Genomic DNA, 15,044 nt, shown 5'->3' on the forward strand with positions numbered 1-15,044 from the left:
AATTCCAATTCCCGTGATGTTTAATAGCAAATACCGTGCTCTTGAAGAAGCATGAAAGCAAGAAAGTGCTCTTCGGTTTTATTTCATTGTCTCCAAAGTGCTTGTTCCTTGAATGATCACTGGGGTCTGGAGTGTGTCTCGGCATCTCAGGGACACACAGACAGATACACACATTCGTACTTAGAGACATTTCAGTGCCTTCGGTTCAACTAAACTTCCCGGCTCGTGACGTTCTTGCTGTGAGGTGACAGTGCTACGTATTAATGTTTCGTTTATAACAAACTAGGGTCAATTTGACAATGACCATAATGGCCGTACCCAGATGCTTGACCTAATGCGTGAGCTAGAACTTCAGATACGGGTCATAAAATAGCACCAAACAGCCCCATCTGAGCAATAAAACGTTCCTCTGGGAGTTCACTTCCGTCACACACAGGTATGGGATGTCTCAGAACAATCTATCTGTCAGGTTTTAGGGACATTTTGTGCGAGAAATCAAAAGCCATTTACTTGGAGCGCTTTTAATTTGGCGGATAAATAATTTATCCGGCCTAGTTTAAAATAAAATGATAACGGATAGCAGTTTTGCGATGTCAAGCGAAGAATACCGTTTTTGTATGGGTTGGCACTGGAAGGTACAAACGGCTGTGAAAACAGGTGGATGATGTAGTCTCTCGTTCGGAGCAGGTGGCCGCCGCTCGCCGTGTTTTATGACCCGTCTCGCGTGAGATTGTGAGTTAACGGGTGACGGGTACACTTCAGCTACCGAACGCATTCGTGTGAAAGTGGCAATCTCAAGTTCTCACTTGCCTTTTCTCCGTTCACTTTATTTCGTGGAGCATGAGAACGCCTGGACGTCTTTGCAGGACCGAGTTACAGTTTGATTTATAAAACATATCCAAATATCTTGTAGCTACTTCGTAATGAACACTATCATACGGTTAGTTCGCATACTTGCGATTCAATTATATCACATTTAAAATAGACACAATCAGACTCGGGTGCTTTTTTGATTGCATGTTTAGAAATTATTCACATAGTCATGTTTCTTGAATTTCTTTTTTTTTTATTATTTGACCTTCTAAAGTACTACTTGTATACCGTTAGATATTCACAAAGACCTATCACTAATCAGCTGGCTGTCATTGCACACAAAACAGGTGTGTTAATATTTGTTTATAATATGTGTGTGTGTGTGTGTGTGTGTGTATCGCCACATCATTACGAGACCGAGACGGAAAATTTCACTGCATCGAAGAACGCAGTTCCCATCTCATTCTCAGCCGTTTGGTACAAGTATGAAGTAACATCTCATTAATAACAGCCTGGTTGCCATGACGGCAAGTATGTGATGATTATTGTCATGCCGTTTATGTATTTTAGATTAAGAGAGAGAGAGAAATGGATAGTTTGAAGAGTCATATGCAGAGAATTGGACCGAATCGCGGCACAGTAGGTGAGAACGTTGTCTTCTGGGAGGCAGATGGGCTAAGATTTTGTTTTTTTCTCCGCACACAACTAATCACACTCCTCGTCTGTGCACATATTGTATCAGCTCTGGTAATCACGGGCCGTTTAGACCAATCCCGCCGCAGGTTTTCTTTGTCGCGCGAGGAGAAGCTCACAAAAGTACTCAAAGCACGGCGTCCACGGCGCCTTTCAGAACGATACTCAAGGTAACGGGGAACAAAAGACTCGGCGTGTTTATTTGTTCGAATGAGAGAAATGTAACCTCGCAGCGAGGTAAAACATTCAACGAAAAACGTTCTTATGAGAGAGAACATTTTCCTCAGAAAGCGAAAACCCTGCAATTAGGCTTTTTTTTTTGCGCGCATTTCCTTTGAGCCTTTTATAACGCTGGACGAGACGGGACGTATAAAAGCATTTCACTTATTGATCATACTCCACCGCGCAGGATTTCGGTGAAGAAAACTTGACTGAAGAAAACAATCCCTCCAAAACCGTGGAGCAAATTCATTGTGCGTTTGCGACACTTCAGAGCTGCGGCATATGGAGTTTCATATCATATTTTGCGATGTTCCCGCCGCCACTTTCACGTTTTGTTTCGCTGTCGTCTACAAAAGCCCACAAGAAAAGGTGTTTGTGGATTTTAAAGTCCTTTTGGCGTACGATTCTGCCTTTCTACCGGCTTTCCCAACAAGACTTCACCGTACCTGCTGGCATTTATTGTTTTCTGTCACACTTTATTTTAAGGTACAATTGATTACGTTTAATTTGCTGCTTATCAATAGTTAGAAGGCGCGTGCTTTACAGAAATAGCCAATATTAATAATATTTAGACTGATAAGCAACTAGTTAATACCGAGGACTGGTCTTTATACTAATGTGTTTTCTGCATGCAAATAAAAATGAAAAATGAAAAATAAAAAATTCCCACACACACATCAATAGGTTACTGTGTGTAACCCCTGTTCTCCGAAGCATCCATGGGAAGGAAGATGTTGATGAAAGAGAACAACATTTTAAAAAAATCTCAAAACTCCAGATGATCCTATGCTAGTCCCTGGAGTTTTCAGTGCAATATTTCAGCACAAGTACCTGCATTTTACTTCATCCAGGCATCTGATGATCAAATGATTAAGTGTGTTATGGTCAGAAATACATTATTGATATATGTGGCACCTAGTCAAACGCACTCGATCGATTCAGGCAGTGATGAAGCAAAGCAGAACAGTTCGGGTAAAGCAAGCCGCAGACCCGGTCTGCAAGACGAGGAGTGTGTTGGTATTCAGAATCAGAATGGTGTTTCATCTACAAAACATATGATTAGAATGGCTATGGCTCTATAAAGGGCGATGCCGAAGCGTAACTCGCAACAAGTACTCCCTGTCCAAAATTGTGCATCGGTTCGATAAAGCTCTGTGATCACAAAAACAAATGAACGCAGGGACTGTGAGTAGGATCCTCCATAAAACAGGATGTACGTCCAGAGAGGCTCAAACAGCAGGGAGCCGGTGAGTCACCGTTTGATTGGTAAAGCTGTTACCCACTCATAGAATATAACGCCACTGTTGTATAGCAGCAGATTGAGATGTCTCTGGCTGTGCTCGGGCTGGTGAGGGGGCAGCCATTTTTTTGTTTGAGGCTGGAGAACTTTCCAGAGAGCTTCTAATTTTATCTGTACCTGCGGTTTTATTATGCCTCTTTCTTGGTCACAACCCAAGTCAACTTTGGAGAGTCCTATAGGTGGCGTTCAATAAATCGTGCCACTTTTGCGTGTGGTGTTTCAGTGCAGAACCCCTAGTCTTACTGACTAACCGATTCATACGGACTGAACCCAGCATCAAGATTAAATGATGGAAAGGGTTCGTGCTCCTTTTAAATAGACGATTCTATGAATTATTAAAGCTAATGAAGTGGAATAAATTGAAATATCTGATTGGCTTTATGTATGTATGCATGTACAAATGTAGGTTTGCAGGAACGTTTCTATAATGTTACGATAAACGTGATTAGAAAGTAACTTAAAGGGCATTTCGAGAAGGTCTTGAGTAAGCCGTTCGGAGAGCGCTTTCTCTTTAAGAGAACGTTCATCAAGTATCCAGATAACATGATGTTCAGAGAATAGTGATCTCAGAACGTTATAAAAATGTGCTGTATCCACAATATCAATAACATCAACGTTAGAATAGGGTTGGTTTAGGGTTAGTCAAATACGTTTCTGATAGTCAGCATGGTCTTTATCAGATGGAGGGTGAGGATTTTGTGTTCTGTAATAGTGTGAAGACGTCATTGTGTTGGCTTATCCAACCAATACCCGAAGGACGCCCTAGCTAGTAAGCAGGAATGGATGGCTCCCCCTGCACTTCTTTAGGGAGACTCACAGTAGGCAGCGAGGAGAAATTCATATGCTGTACAATACTGAGCTTCAGATCTTGAGTCTGTCTGCTCCTCGCCATAGAGGCCACGCACCAGATCCAGATGTTTGATACAGCGGGAAGCAGCATAATCGCTGCGGTGGTTCTCCCTCGATAAAACCATCATGTCTACTCCAGAGTTTACGGTGATCAGAAAAACATCTTCCTCCCGCGGCCTTCTGGGACAAATAGTTTTGAAGCACTTGTCAACTAGCTGACAATGTCTAGTGCAGGGTGGGAAAAAAGTTTCCTCTGGTGGGTTAGCTAACGTTAGCTTTGTTGTCTTCGCGAACATTTGCTAAACAAGTTTTATCACATTATGTGGGAACTTTGACTCATTTATTTGCTTAAAATGTTGTGACAAACAACAATTACGCTCTGTGCCGTAGTCTTGACAAGCGGGATTCATGTTATTGTTCATGGCTTGTTTCCAGCGTTGGATCTGCGTGTAGGCTGAATAAACAAATTTAGGGCTAAGGACGGGGTGGGTGTTGGGTGATGTGCTCATCCGTGAAGATATCAAACTATAGGAGACAGAGCACAACAGTCCGGGAAAAAGCTCGTTTGTTTGCTCCGTTTCAACATGTTCTTTTAAACGATCGAGTTTAACGACAAACCTGTTTGTTCTGCAGAGAAATGTCCACCATTCAGAAAACCATGAATGAGTGAATCATGGCAGATTGTAATTTTCTGCTCATTGGCATGAAGCAAATGCTGTATACCCGGTTTCCCCGGACTCTCAAACACCTTTAATATTTGTGCAATATGCATATATTGAACATTTTTAAATCAAGTTTTATATTATATTTATGACATATTACGTCATTATCAGTGATGATCTCAGTGCCATCTCCTAATATAAATACACACTTTGCAACGAGCTCCGTTAGTTAACTACATTAGTTAAAATAAACTAAAAGTGAACCATACCTATACATGTATTAATATTACTTAATTTCATCCTTTACTAATGCATTATTACATTCACAAGTTAACAATAGCCAATGCACTGTGAACTAACATGCCCGAAGCCTATTGTATTTTTATTAACTACCGTTAATAAAGATTAATAAATAGTGTAATAAATGCATTGTTAACAAATGACACCTTACTGTAAGCGTTACCAAGATTATTTTTGGTTTGTTTGTAATATTGATCATGAATTAAAATAATCGGGCTATGAGCAAGGTTTATCAAATGTGCTTTTGCTGTTCATTAGGCGGATCGAGCTGTATTTATGTATCTCTGGCACAGACTGATAAGCGCTAATGTAACGCTAATGTAATCTACTAGTCCTTACTATGCGCCGTGTGCCGTTCATGCGAAGTTATTGCATAGCCATGTTCCACTTTCGTCTAAAAATGTCCTAACTTTTGGCGGTCCAACAAAACAGTAATTCGCGAAATGCAATTCTACAGCTCAGCCCTCGGGAAGCCAGACCGACCCGCGCATCGCACTTTTGAGTGATTTTCACTTTTGACGTTGAAGACGCTCGCGCGCGCGTGGGCGGTCGCGTGACACGGGATGACGCGTCGTATATGATGCGCGCCGAGGAGAAGAGCGTCTCATTCCCTGCGAACCCGGAGACAGCGGCGCGCGCGTCTGGACTCTCACTCAGGCGCGAGGCTGCGGAGGAGCGGGATCTCTGCGCGCGCGCGCTCGAGAGAGAGAGAGAGCTTCTCTTCTGTTCACCCGGAGAGCGACACCTGCGCGAACTATGTGAAGGTAAAACCCGCGTTTCTCAACTCCGTCGACCTGATGCCATACGTCTTTTGTTAAACTAAACTGCCTTCTGGTGAACTCTGTGCCGGCGCAAACAGTAAAGTTAGTTGTTTTAATCTACAGCTCGCCTTTGCAAGGACAGGATGTTCGAGCGCTAGCCTATTAAATATTAAATACCGTGATATTACAAGCTCTCCGTGACTCATGTACTGCGACGCGCGCGGATTTAAACGTAAATTGCGATTCTTTGCTCGTCCAATGCCGAAAAATGATTTAAAACATTAATGAGAGCACACGGGTGATGATGCACAGTATGTAGGCATAGCCTACACAAGGCTATTCGAATTTCTAACTAAGCTATATTTTATACATTTCATCGGTATTTATAGTTTTTATTTATGAGATTGAAAAAAGAGCGTTTTTCCTCACCAGTGTAAAGTTGCGTCTAAGTTGCCTGCTGCTTTATAACTGCATGTATGGTGTTTTAGGTTGAGTCTGCAGGCATCAATTATTCAAAGCCCGTCTCTCAGAGTATAATAATCCCTAGGTGCCCATCCATGCAAGAGAAACAACAAGCGCAAAATACAAGAGCTCTACCGAGAGGGCATTTATTTCTGCGCTCAGTCAAGCATCGATCGAGCTTTTGAGAGCTCAGTATTCTCTGTAATCTTGGAATGATAAGAATCCGCACGCCTTATTTGAACAAACGCTTTCTCGATTTCGTCCAATAGGTTTCCTTCAGAGCATCTCTGACCATGCTGTTCCCTGCCTCAAAGTCCGATGTTAAATCTGTTCTGGACGGAGTGGCAGAAACCACGTTCAGAACCATCACTTCTGGACTGCAGTACATCGCTAACAACGACGTCGGCGCCTACGAAGACCACATCATCGATGGCGACTTTGGCAAGAGCGGAGGATACCCGCTGCCGAAGCCGTTCGCAGCCTACCGCCGAAGCTCCTTCGCGGACAAAGTGGGACCGGATGAGGAGCTCATCATAAAAGGTATCCCCTTTTACCCCACCAACAGCTCCGATGGGTTCGGGAACTTCAGCCTCGGAGACGAAGGGAGCAGCCTGCAGTGCGGGGAGAACTTTATGGACATGGAATGCTTCATGATACTGACTCCCAGCCAGCAGCTCGCCATAGCTGTGCTGTCTCTCACTCTGGGGACTTTTACGGTGTTGGAGAACCTGGTGGTCCTCTGCGTGATCCTGCAGTCGCGTACGCTGCGCTGCAGGCCCTCGTACCACTTCATAGGCAGCTTGGCCATCGCGGACCTGCTCGGCAGCGTCATCTTCGTCTACAGCTTCCTGGACTTTCACGTCTTTCACCGCAAAGACAGCCCCAACGTGTTTCTGTTCAAGCTTGGGGGCGTGACGGCCTCGTTCACCGCGTCTGTGGGAAGCCTGTTCCTCACCGCCATCGATCGCTACGTCTCCATCCACCGGCCGCTGGCGTACCGGCGCATCGTGACGCGCACCAAAGCCGTGATCGCCTTCTGCATGATGTGGGCCATCTCCATCATCATCGCCGTGCTGCCGCTGCTGGGCTGGAACTGCAAGCAGCTCAACTCGGTCTGTTCCGACATCTTCCCGCTCATCGACGAGAACTACCTGATGTTCTGGATCAGTGTGACCACCATCCTGGTCGTCTTCATTATTTACGCCTACATGTACATCCTGTGGAAGGCGCACCATCACGCCGTGAGGATGCTGCGGCGCACGTCTCAGAAGAGCCTGGTGGTGCACTCCTCCGACGGGACCAAGGTCCAGACGGCCCGGCCGGATCAGGCTCGCATGGACATCCGCTTGGCCAAAACGCTGGTCCTGATCCTGGCCGTGCTGGTGATCTGCTGGGGGCCTCTGCTGGCCATCATGGTGTACGACCTGTTCTGGCGGATGGACGACAACATTAAGACAGTGTTTGCGTTCTGCACTATGCTCTGCCTGCTCAACTCCACCGTTAACCCCATAATCTACGCCCTCAGGAGTAAAGACCTGCGGAGGGCCTTCCTCGCCGCCTGCCAGGGCTGCAGGAGCACCTCCAGCACCAGCCTGCAGCTGGACAACAGCCTGGAGTCGGATTGTCCGAGGAATCAGCACATCGCCGCCAACCGTGCAGCCGAGAGCTGCGTCAAGACCACTGTGAAAATTGCCAAATTGACAATGTCCGTCTCAGCGGAGACTTCGGCGGAAGCCGTTTGATTGCGCGGGATGCACCTCGTCTCGAAAGAATGTCACGGAAAGCTACACGCGCGAAGTTCAAAACACAAAAGCTGCTTAAGTTATCACTGGTCCGATGAAGTGTCCGCCATGACGTTTCATCGCTTAAGTGCCAAATTTGGTTTTCGTTTTTGTTTTCTTCTCAGAAAAGGTACTCACCCAGTAAACGAATTTGTTGGGGGTGTTTATTTGTCGTTGTCGTCGTCGTCGTTTGCCTTTATATTTAACTGTAACGTGTGTGGATGTTGTGCGTGCTTTATGAAAGTTTACTATATTTTTATACTTTGAATTTTTGTTTTTTTGAACAATGATATCTTCTCACATGGGAATAAGGGGCTAATGATCTTTTTAATAAAACCGTGTAAGTATGAATTAAAATACACACACACACACACACACACATATATGGTATCTATGTAAATATGTGTAAAACTCTATGGTGATTTAGTGTATCCAACATTATTGTGATAAGCGACAAAAGATGAGACTCTCTGTTGTTGAGACGTCTTGTTTTGCCAATGAAATAATGGAAAGTATTATAAGAGGAGAAAGTTCGTGAATAATGAAAGCAGGAAAAGTCATTTGTTAGCAAATGTATTGAATCTCGTTTACTAAGATATATTTGGTCCGTTACAGTGTTATTGTTGTGAGGATCAGAAAAAAGACACGTTTTCAACGTTTTTTTTTAACAAGATGGCCTGTAACTGTGGTTTGTCGTCACAATCCGATTGTCGGTTTTTATTCAGTCATTCTTGCCGATGTATTTCTCTGAGATGCAAAGTCAAATTTTACAATATGCACAAAGCCCAGAGAAAAATAAAACGGCTAAAAAGAAATACTTGTTAATAGAACATTTGTATTTGAGCTCGTAGTTAATTAAACGAACGACTGAAATGTACATAACATGATAGTTAGTAATATTCCTTAAAACCGTGATATGGTGTGGTGGTGCTTTCTGTTTGCACTGTTCAAAAGTAAAGGTACATTCTTTACATGAAATGCATCTACTTAAATATCGAAGCTTAAAAATCATAAAACGTCAGTGGCTTTTGTCCAAAAGTAGTTCTTGAAAGTCTGTCACAAATTATGTCTTAAAATACAGAAGCTGCTTGCACACTTATGTATCACAATTTAGATTTTTTTTTTTTTTTTTAAATAAAGTCAGTGCTGACCTAAACCGTGTTTTGGGATGCTTTTATTTAAACCATTGTGTCGAATCACTGCAGTCGTATTATTTCTGGTTCCCTCTAGTGGATAGCTACACTTCAATAGTGTATGGTTACCTGTAAGTGCGTTGTTTTATGAAAAATTGTATTCCTTTTTATATAAAGTTATCGTCACATCTTCTGAAACATCATCCCACTCTAACAGCATTAACAAAAACACTAAACACTTCATTTGGAAAAAAAAACCCCTGTAGCTAGATGTTCACCGCACTAGAACAAGACCCACGTTTCTCTCTGAGGAGCGCCACCATAACCCGAAGGTGAAAGACAATATTTTTGCATTAAGCGATTTTTCAGAAATCCATTGTAACGCAGCTTAATGGTCGGACCGGCGACCTCGCAACACAGGGTTTCTGTCAAACCTTAGTAAACACCACCTGCGGGCGTCAGAAGAAAAAAAGTGGTTTTAATGTGCTCACACACTCCCGAGACGTCAATAATGCGCGCGTGTGAAAAGTGAGCAGAGCGGGTTTACAATAAGCTCTTTACCACGGAGAAATAACTCTGGTGAAAGCAAACATAATTATGTTGCTACTGTCACGGTCCATGCATCTAATAATACTGCGCCTATTATTTATTTCTGCTGATTTTAGACAGACATTAATCGATGGGAGTTTTAATTCATTTATTCACTTCTATAGCCACCTTCTGTGACTGATATAGCCACAAAATGATTTAGGTTTTCATTCTGTTGGATTTGAATAGAAATGAATTTATATTTGACTTACGCTACAGCACAGTTAGAGGTTTGCTGAGGCCCTCTTGTGTGGTTATTGAGAACCGCTGGTTTAAAGAATATTGTCAAATCTTCCTCAATCATTAACCGCCAGTGAAATTAATCGGTATTTTATTTTAATGCGTAGGCAATGCATAATTTTAACATAAATCAACGCTTTGGATCGAGGTTCATTTCAGCTAAATCTACAATCCTGTTACCCGTTTTGATTCGATTTGTTGTAATCGTTACGGATTTTATTGAGATGTTTCTATATTAGTGCTGCGAAAGGATTAATGCTAATTAATCACATCCGAAATAGTTTTTGTTTGCATGCTATATGAGGTGAGTTCTGGTGATCTGGGACGCCTAAGATCCAGTGCGTTTATTTCCTGTTCTGATAAAATTTAGTCATCAAAATATGTATTAAAGTGTTTTTTGTCTTTCAAAATTTTTTTGTTGTTGTCCCACATTATTAAATATGCCTGAAAATGTGGGACAGCATGCTTTGGGTAATAATATATATATATATATATATATATATATATATATATATATATATATATATATATATATATATATATATATATATATATATATGGCATAATGAGAAATGGGAGTTACTGTTAGGGCATAAATCTGTCATAAATAAAACAATGTTCCTGAGTGTTGGTGTTCTATTCAGTATTGCTCCCAGATTTTAATTATTATTAAAATAATTTTATTTAGATTATTATTTCATGATATTTTAAGATGCATTTTATAGCACTATAGTAAACAAAGTGACCTGTACTAGATGATCAAATTCAGATCAAACGCGTTTGCAAATATACAGAGACACGGAATATATTTTGAAAAAATATACATGTATTTACATATATTTATATTCATATGCATTGTATTATAAACAAACTTATTTCATATATAAAAATATGATAAATATATAGACGCATGTGCATTTATATATACGTAATAAGTATACACATATATTATGTAAACAATTTTTTAAATTGTGATTAATTGCGTTTAGTGCTGCCAAATAATTAAGTGCGATTAATCACATCTAAAATAAATGATATATATAACGTGTGTGTTGTGTATATTTATTGTGTACTCATGTACACATAAACACTTGTACATACATTTTAGAAAAATATGTTGTTTATATATTAAATATTTGATATAAATTATATTAATATGAAATATTTTCAGAATATATCGTGTATGTGTATGTATTTATAATCAATATATACAATACACACATGCGATTAATCATTTGACAGCTATATATAATACAATAAATATAATATAATATGTTTATATAGTATACACAAACCTGGTATAATCTAATTTTATAGTTTTAATCTAATCAAACATGTACATGTAACAGATATCATGACTATGGGAATGTGACATAAGTGTCTATTGCAGATAAACGTTGGATAAACACAACATGAACTGCAGGTCCTTCTGAATAAATATATATATATATATATATATATATATATATATATATATATATATATATATATATATATATATATATATATATATATATATAATGAAAATGTTATATTTCTATTTATATATTTATATTTTTCCTTTCCAACGTACTATGGAAACGTAACTACCCTTATTTTGTAAAGATTGTCAGCGAGAGGTCGGACTTTTATTTTGAAACGCAGTTTCGGCTGCAGCCGTCCTGTTAAACCCGGTAGTGCAGCGCTCGTAATGATCAGTAATCTGATCATGTGAAACAATCAGCTGAATGATCAAAACATTGGTGTCAGGATGCGTTGATATGTTTTTACAGTTTATATCATACCTGCGCTTTGTCTGCGAGGTGAGAGAACTATAATATCGCACTTAAACTGTCTTCTAAGAGCAAATATATGAGAGTTGTTTGCACTGTTTACACATATGCAGGTAACGATTATCAGACTATCATCATCCACTATTGTTAGATATAATTGTAATACGTATCGAAGGTGGCACGTACTTTGGAGAATCATTTAATATACGACGTGAATATGATAAAAATGAGTATTCTCTAAGTGTTGTGTATGTAACTTTATGTAAATAGGTATTGTACTATGGTATTACCCTGTTTAGCAGATGGTACCGTGGTAATATTATGATTGTTTTGGAATTGAGTATCATGTAAATACACGAATATGGTAATTTAGTACCATGGTATACACAATATAAAATCTCAATAATATACCAGCAATAAACATGACTTGAGGTGTGATACTTTCGGATTGATACTCTTTTTTTTTTAGATATAATGTCAGACCCTCATTCAGTTCTGGGGTTTGTGAGGAGAGGTTTGCGCTTAGATGTGTTTAAGGATGTTGCCCGCCAATATCCAGTCATTTTCTGCATCTTCACCTTTATGATCTCCTCCACCGTCATCCTCAACCAGTGAGTATCTTACATATAATTGAGAAATATTCTGCAGAATTACATTTTTTCCTCTAGCGGTTTAGTTTTTCACGATCATTGACTTTTTTAGTTTAACAGGTCTACTGGTGTACCTTTTAAGAGCTATATATGTAAATGATCACTGTTATGATTGATGATTAACAAATCTATACCTCCGCGTGCAGAAAATGTCTTTTTCTTTCCACTTTTTCCCCCAGATATCTCCATATTCTCATGATATTCTGGTCATTTTTGGCTGGGGTGATCACGTTCTACTGTTCTCTCAGCCCCGAATACCTGCTGCCAAATATTCTCATCTCAATAAAGACCAAGAGGAAAGTAAGTATTAGCGAAAAACAAATCGACGAATTATATATCATGGTGAAACATATTTCATGATATATTTATTTTTGTATTTAGTCATTCTGAAAATGAACAAAAATTGGCTTTATAGAGTAAATAAACTAAAATACTTCACCTTGCTTGATTTTTTTCTTTTACTTTTAATTGGTAAATTGTTTCATGGTCGTTCATGGATGCCTGGATGTTTATTTAGATGAACTGTTCTCAACTGATTGATATTAAATGCAACTTGTAGGTGCAATCAAATTTTTAAATTAGGAGATGCTGAGCTAGACGGTTACTGTTAGAGCTGCAAGTAGAGTCAATTATACACCCCTTATAACCATGTCATTATCTGACTCCAGCCTGGTGAAGACTGACACGAAGCTTAGCCTTTCACTGTGTGTGCAAGAAAACATTCACCATCTGAAATCATGATTGGTTGAAGTCTTGATCACCCTGGGCCCAGGGCTGAAGATCTAGATGTGCCCACTCATCAACAGCCCCGTGTAGAGTGTGGCCAGCTGTTTTCAAGGATGTTGTACGATGCACTTTCAACGCCAGCTTGTGCTTAGGAGTATGGTGGAAGTCGTAGTCAGTCTTACGGCTAAGGTAGTTTCAAAATGATTACCTGGCACCTTCTCTTGTACAAACGAACACAACTAGGTTTTCTAAGGATTCTGGGCCCTTTTTAAAAAATTGGCTCTAAGCATCTGGAAGGGCAGAGAAAATTATATGTGGTTCTGCAACAACATGGCTCAATTTGCCAATACACCGATAACTCCGTAATCTACAGTCAGCCAATTGGTACCATCAGGTTTTCTCGCGGTTCACATGGAGTCATTTCAAGTAGATTGGCACCTAATTATGACCCCTCACTCAACCAGCCATTGGATCTGTCCACCGCATCCACACTCAGTGGGTATTTTTGCGTCATCAACTGTAGAGTGTAGAGTGTGTCTTGATACTGAGATAAACTCTTATGTCACAACTCCTTGTTTCTTGAGATGGGATTATTCATGAATAGTTGACCGTTTTTTTTCTCGGAACAGTCTTACTGTAAAATACACCCTCAAAGGAGTATGATAGAGAATATTGGTCAAATACAATAGCAAAATCATCTGGAACCTTCTTCAGCACGGCTCACTTTGCTTGATCTTTGGTTCTTACTTCCTTGACTTGATGCTTGATTTGATTTTTCTCGTTACATTCTTTCCACTTTCCCACAAATTCCAGCACTCATTTATAATGGGCTTGTGTCATTGGGACCTCTGAAAAGCAGGGGACACTCCAAGTGCCTATGCAGCTGGGTAAGCTGACCTGTTGTCTCTTGGGTCAAGTGAAGAAGTCACCATTGATACCGGTGCTTTTTTGGATCAGGGCTCAGGCCTTATGGTCATATTTCAACAAATGGTCCCTTGTTACCCTGCCGCTTCAGCAAGTCATTAGGGTCAGTGTCTCTTGTTACCATACCAGAGTGCATAATGTATCATGATGAAGTCTGTCCCCTCGGTCCTGGCCTTGTGATTAAGACGTTACATTGGACCAGTCAGTTTTACTTAAAGTCTGTGATTTTGATACCTTGTTTTATTTACTTACTTTTAAGCATTCAAATTTGGCAAGATGGTTAATAATATGTCTGTGTGTGACAAACTCAGAACACACATTTAATATTGACTTTAAGTTTACTTTCAGAAACGTTGTCTTTCATTCTCTATACTCAACTCCCAGATATAATTTCCCCTTGTGGTCAACTTTCCTAAGGCACAAGAAATCTCCAGCTTCAGTGTGACTTATGCTCTTTTTACAGGGTTACCTATTTTCTTAGCTCACATAATAAGTGTGATTTGATCTGGTGCTTTAAAGTTGTGATTGGTCTCATTTTTCTTTCATCTCCTCTACTTTTAGTACTGCTGTTAACCATAAGGGGGCTCATCTGAGTGCCTCCTTTTACATTCAGCCTTTTGGCTTCCAGATGGCCACTTTCCCAAATGGCACCCTAAACCCTCGTGGTCTTCCACACTTTAGTTATGTAATGCCGCTTTGACTGTTGGGTAGAAGTCTGCTGCGAGCTCGCACCAGTGCTGCCATTGGGAGTCTGCCGCTCACTTTCAAATGTTCCCCAGATGTCCCTGTAGATTGTGCATCTTGTTACGGCTCTAAGTCAACATTAAAGCAGAGAAAAAAAACATAATTGATGGTCCATGCAGAGATTTCCACAACTTTTGAAAAACAGCTTTAATCGAGGCAAAAACAAATATGTAAAATACATCATCTTGAGGAGGGAGAAAGGAATTTGTTTGTCTGATATTTTCAGTGTTCTATTATACGCACCACACGAATCACTCGCAGCTTGGACTGTAATTACAGTAATTATCTAAGCCAAGAGGCAATTGAAAAAAAGAGAGGCGTAGAAGTGCACATAATAGCAGGAGAAAACCCTAAACACATCATCTAGACACAAACACATTGTAACCACAATTAAATAAATAAAACTAGATAAATATATGTTCTT

At 40.3% G+C, this 15,044-nt stretch overlaps 2 protein-coding genes across 4 annotated transcripts in view; both read left to right on the plus strand.

Moving 5' to 3' along the window:
- The first annotated feature begins 5,255 nt into the window (after positions 1 to 5,255).
- Positions 5,256 to 8,999, plus strand: cnr1 (cannabinoid receptor 1). The gene is made up of 2 exons (XM_043220386.1): positions 5,256 to 5,603; positions 6,332 to 8,999. The coding sequence occupies exon 2, from the start codon at positions 6,356 to 6,358 to the stop codon at positions 7,802 to 7,804; it is 1,449 nt and encodes a 482-aa protein (XP_043076321.1). The 5' UTR covers positions 5,256 to 5,603; positions 6,332 to 6,355; the 3' UTR covers positions 7,805 to 8,999.
- Positions 9,000 to 11,448: 2,449 nt separating this feature from the next.
- Positions 11,449 to 15,044, plus strand: part of snx14 (sorting nexin 14) — a 30,807-nt gene continuing 27,211 nt past the window's right edge. For 2 of the 3 annotated variants that reach the window (XM_043219240.1, XM_043219241.1), the window contains exons 1-3: positions 11,451 to 11,689; positions 12,046 to 12,187; positions 12,406 to 12,526. In XM_043219240.1, coding sequence (XP_043075175.1) covers positions 11,656 to 11,689; positions 12,046 to 12,187; positions 12,406 to 12,526 — 297 coding nt within the window. In that variant the 5' untranslated portion in view covers positions 11,451 to 11,655. Of the gene's footprint in view, positions 11,690 to 12,045; positions 12,188 to 12,405; positions 12,527 to 15,044 lie in introns of all 3 variants that reach the window. The other variant, XM_043219242.1, reaches the window with a different exon arrangement.

The sequence above is a fragment of the Puntigrus tetrazona genome, chromosome 20, assembly GCF_018831695.1.
Source record: "Puntigrus tetrazona isolate hp1 chromosome 20, ASM1883169v1, whole genome shotgun sequence".
NCBI classification, from domain to species: domain Eukaryota; kingdom Metazoa; phylum Chordata; class Actinopteri; order Cypriniformes; family Cyprinidae; genus Puntigrus; species Puntigrus tetrazona.

Coding starts and splice junctions, on each gene's coding strand:
- cnr1 (XM_043220386.1), top strand. CDS start 6,356: ATGCTGTTCCCTGCCTCAAAGTCCGATGTTAAATCTGTTCTGGACGGA.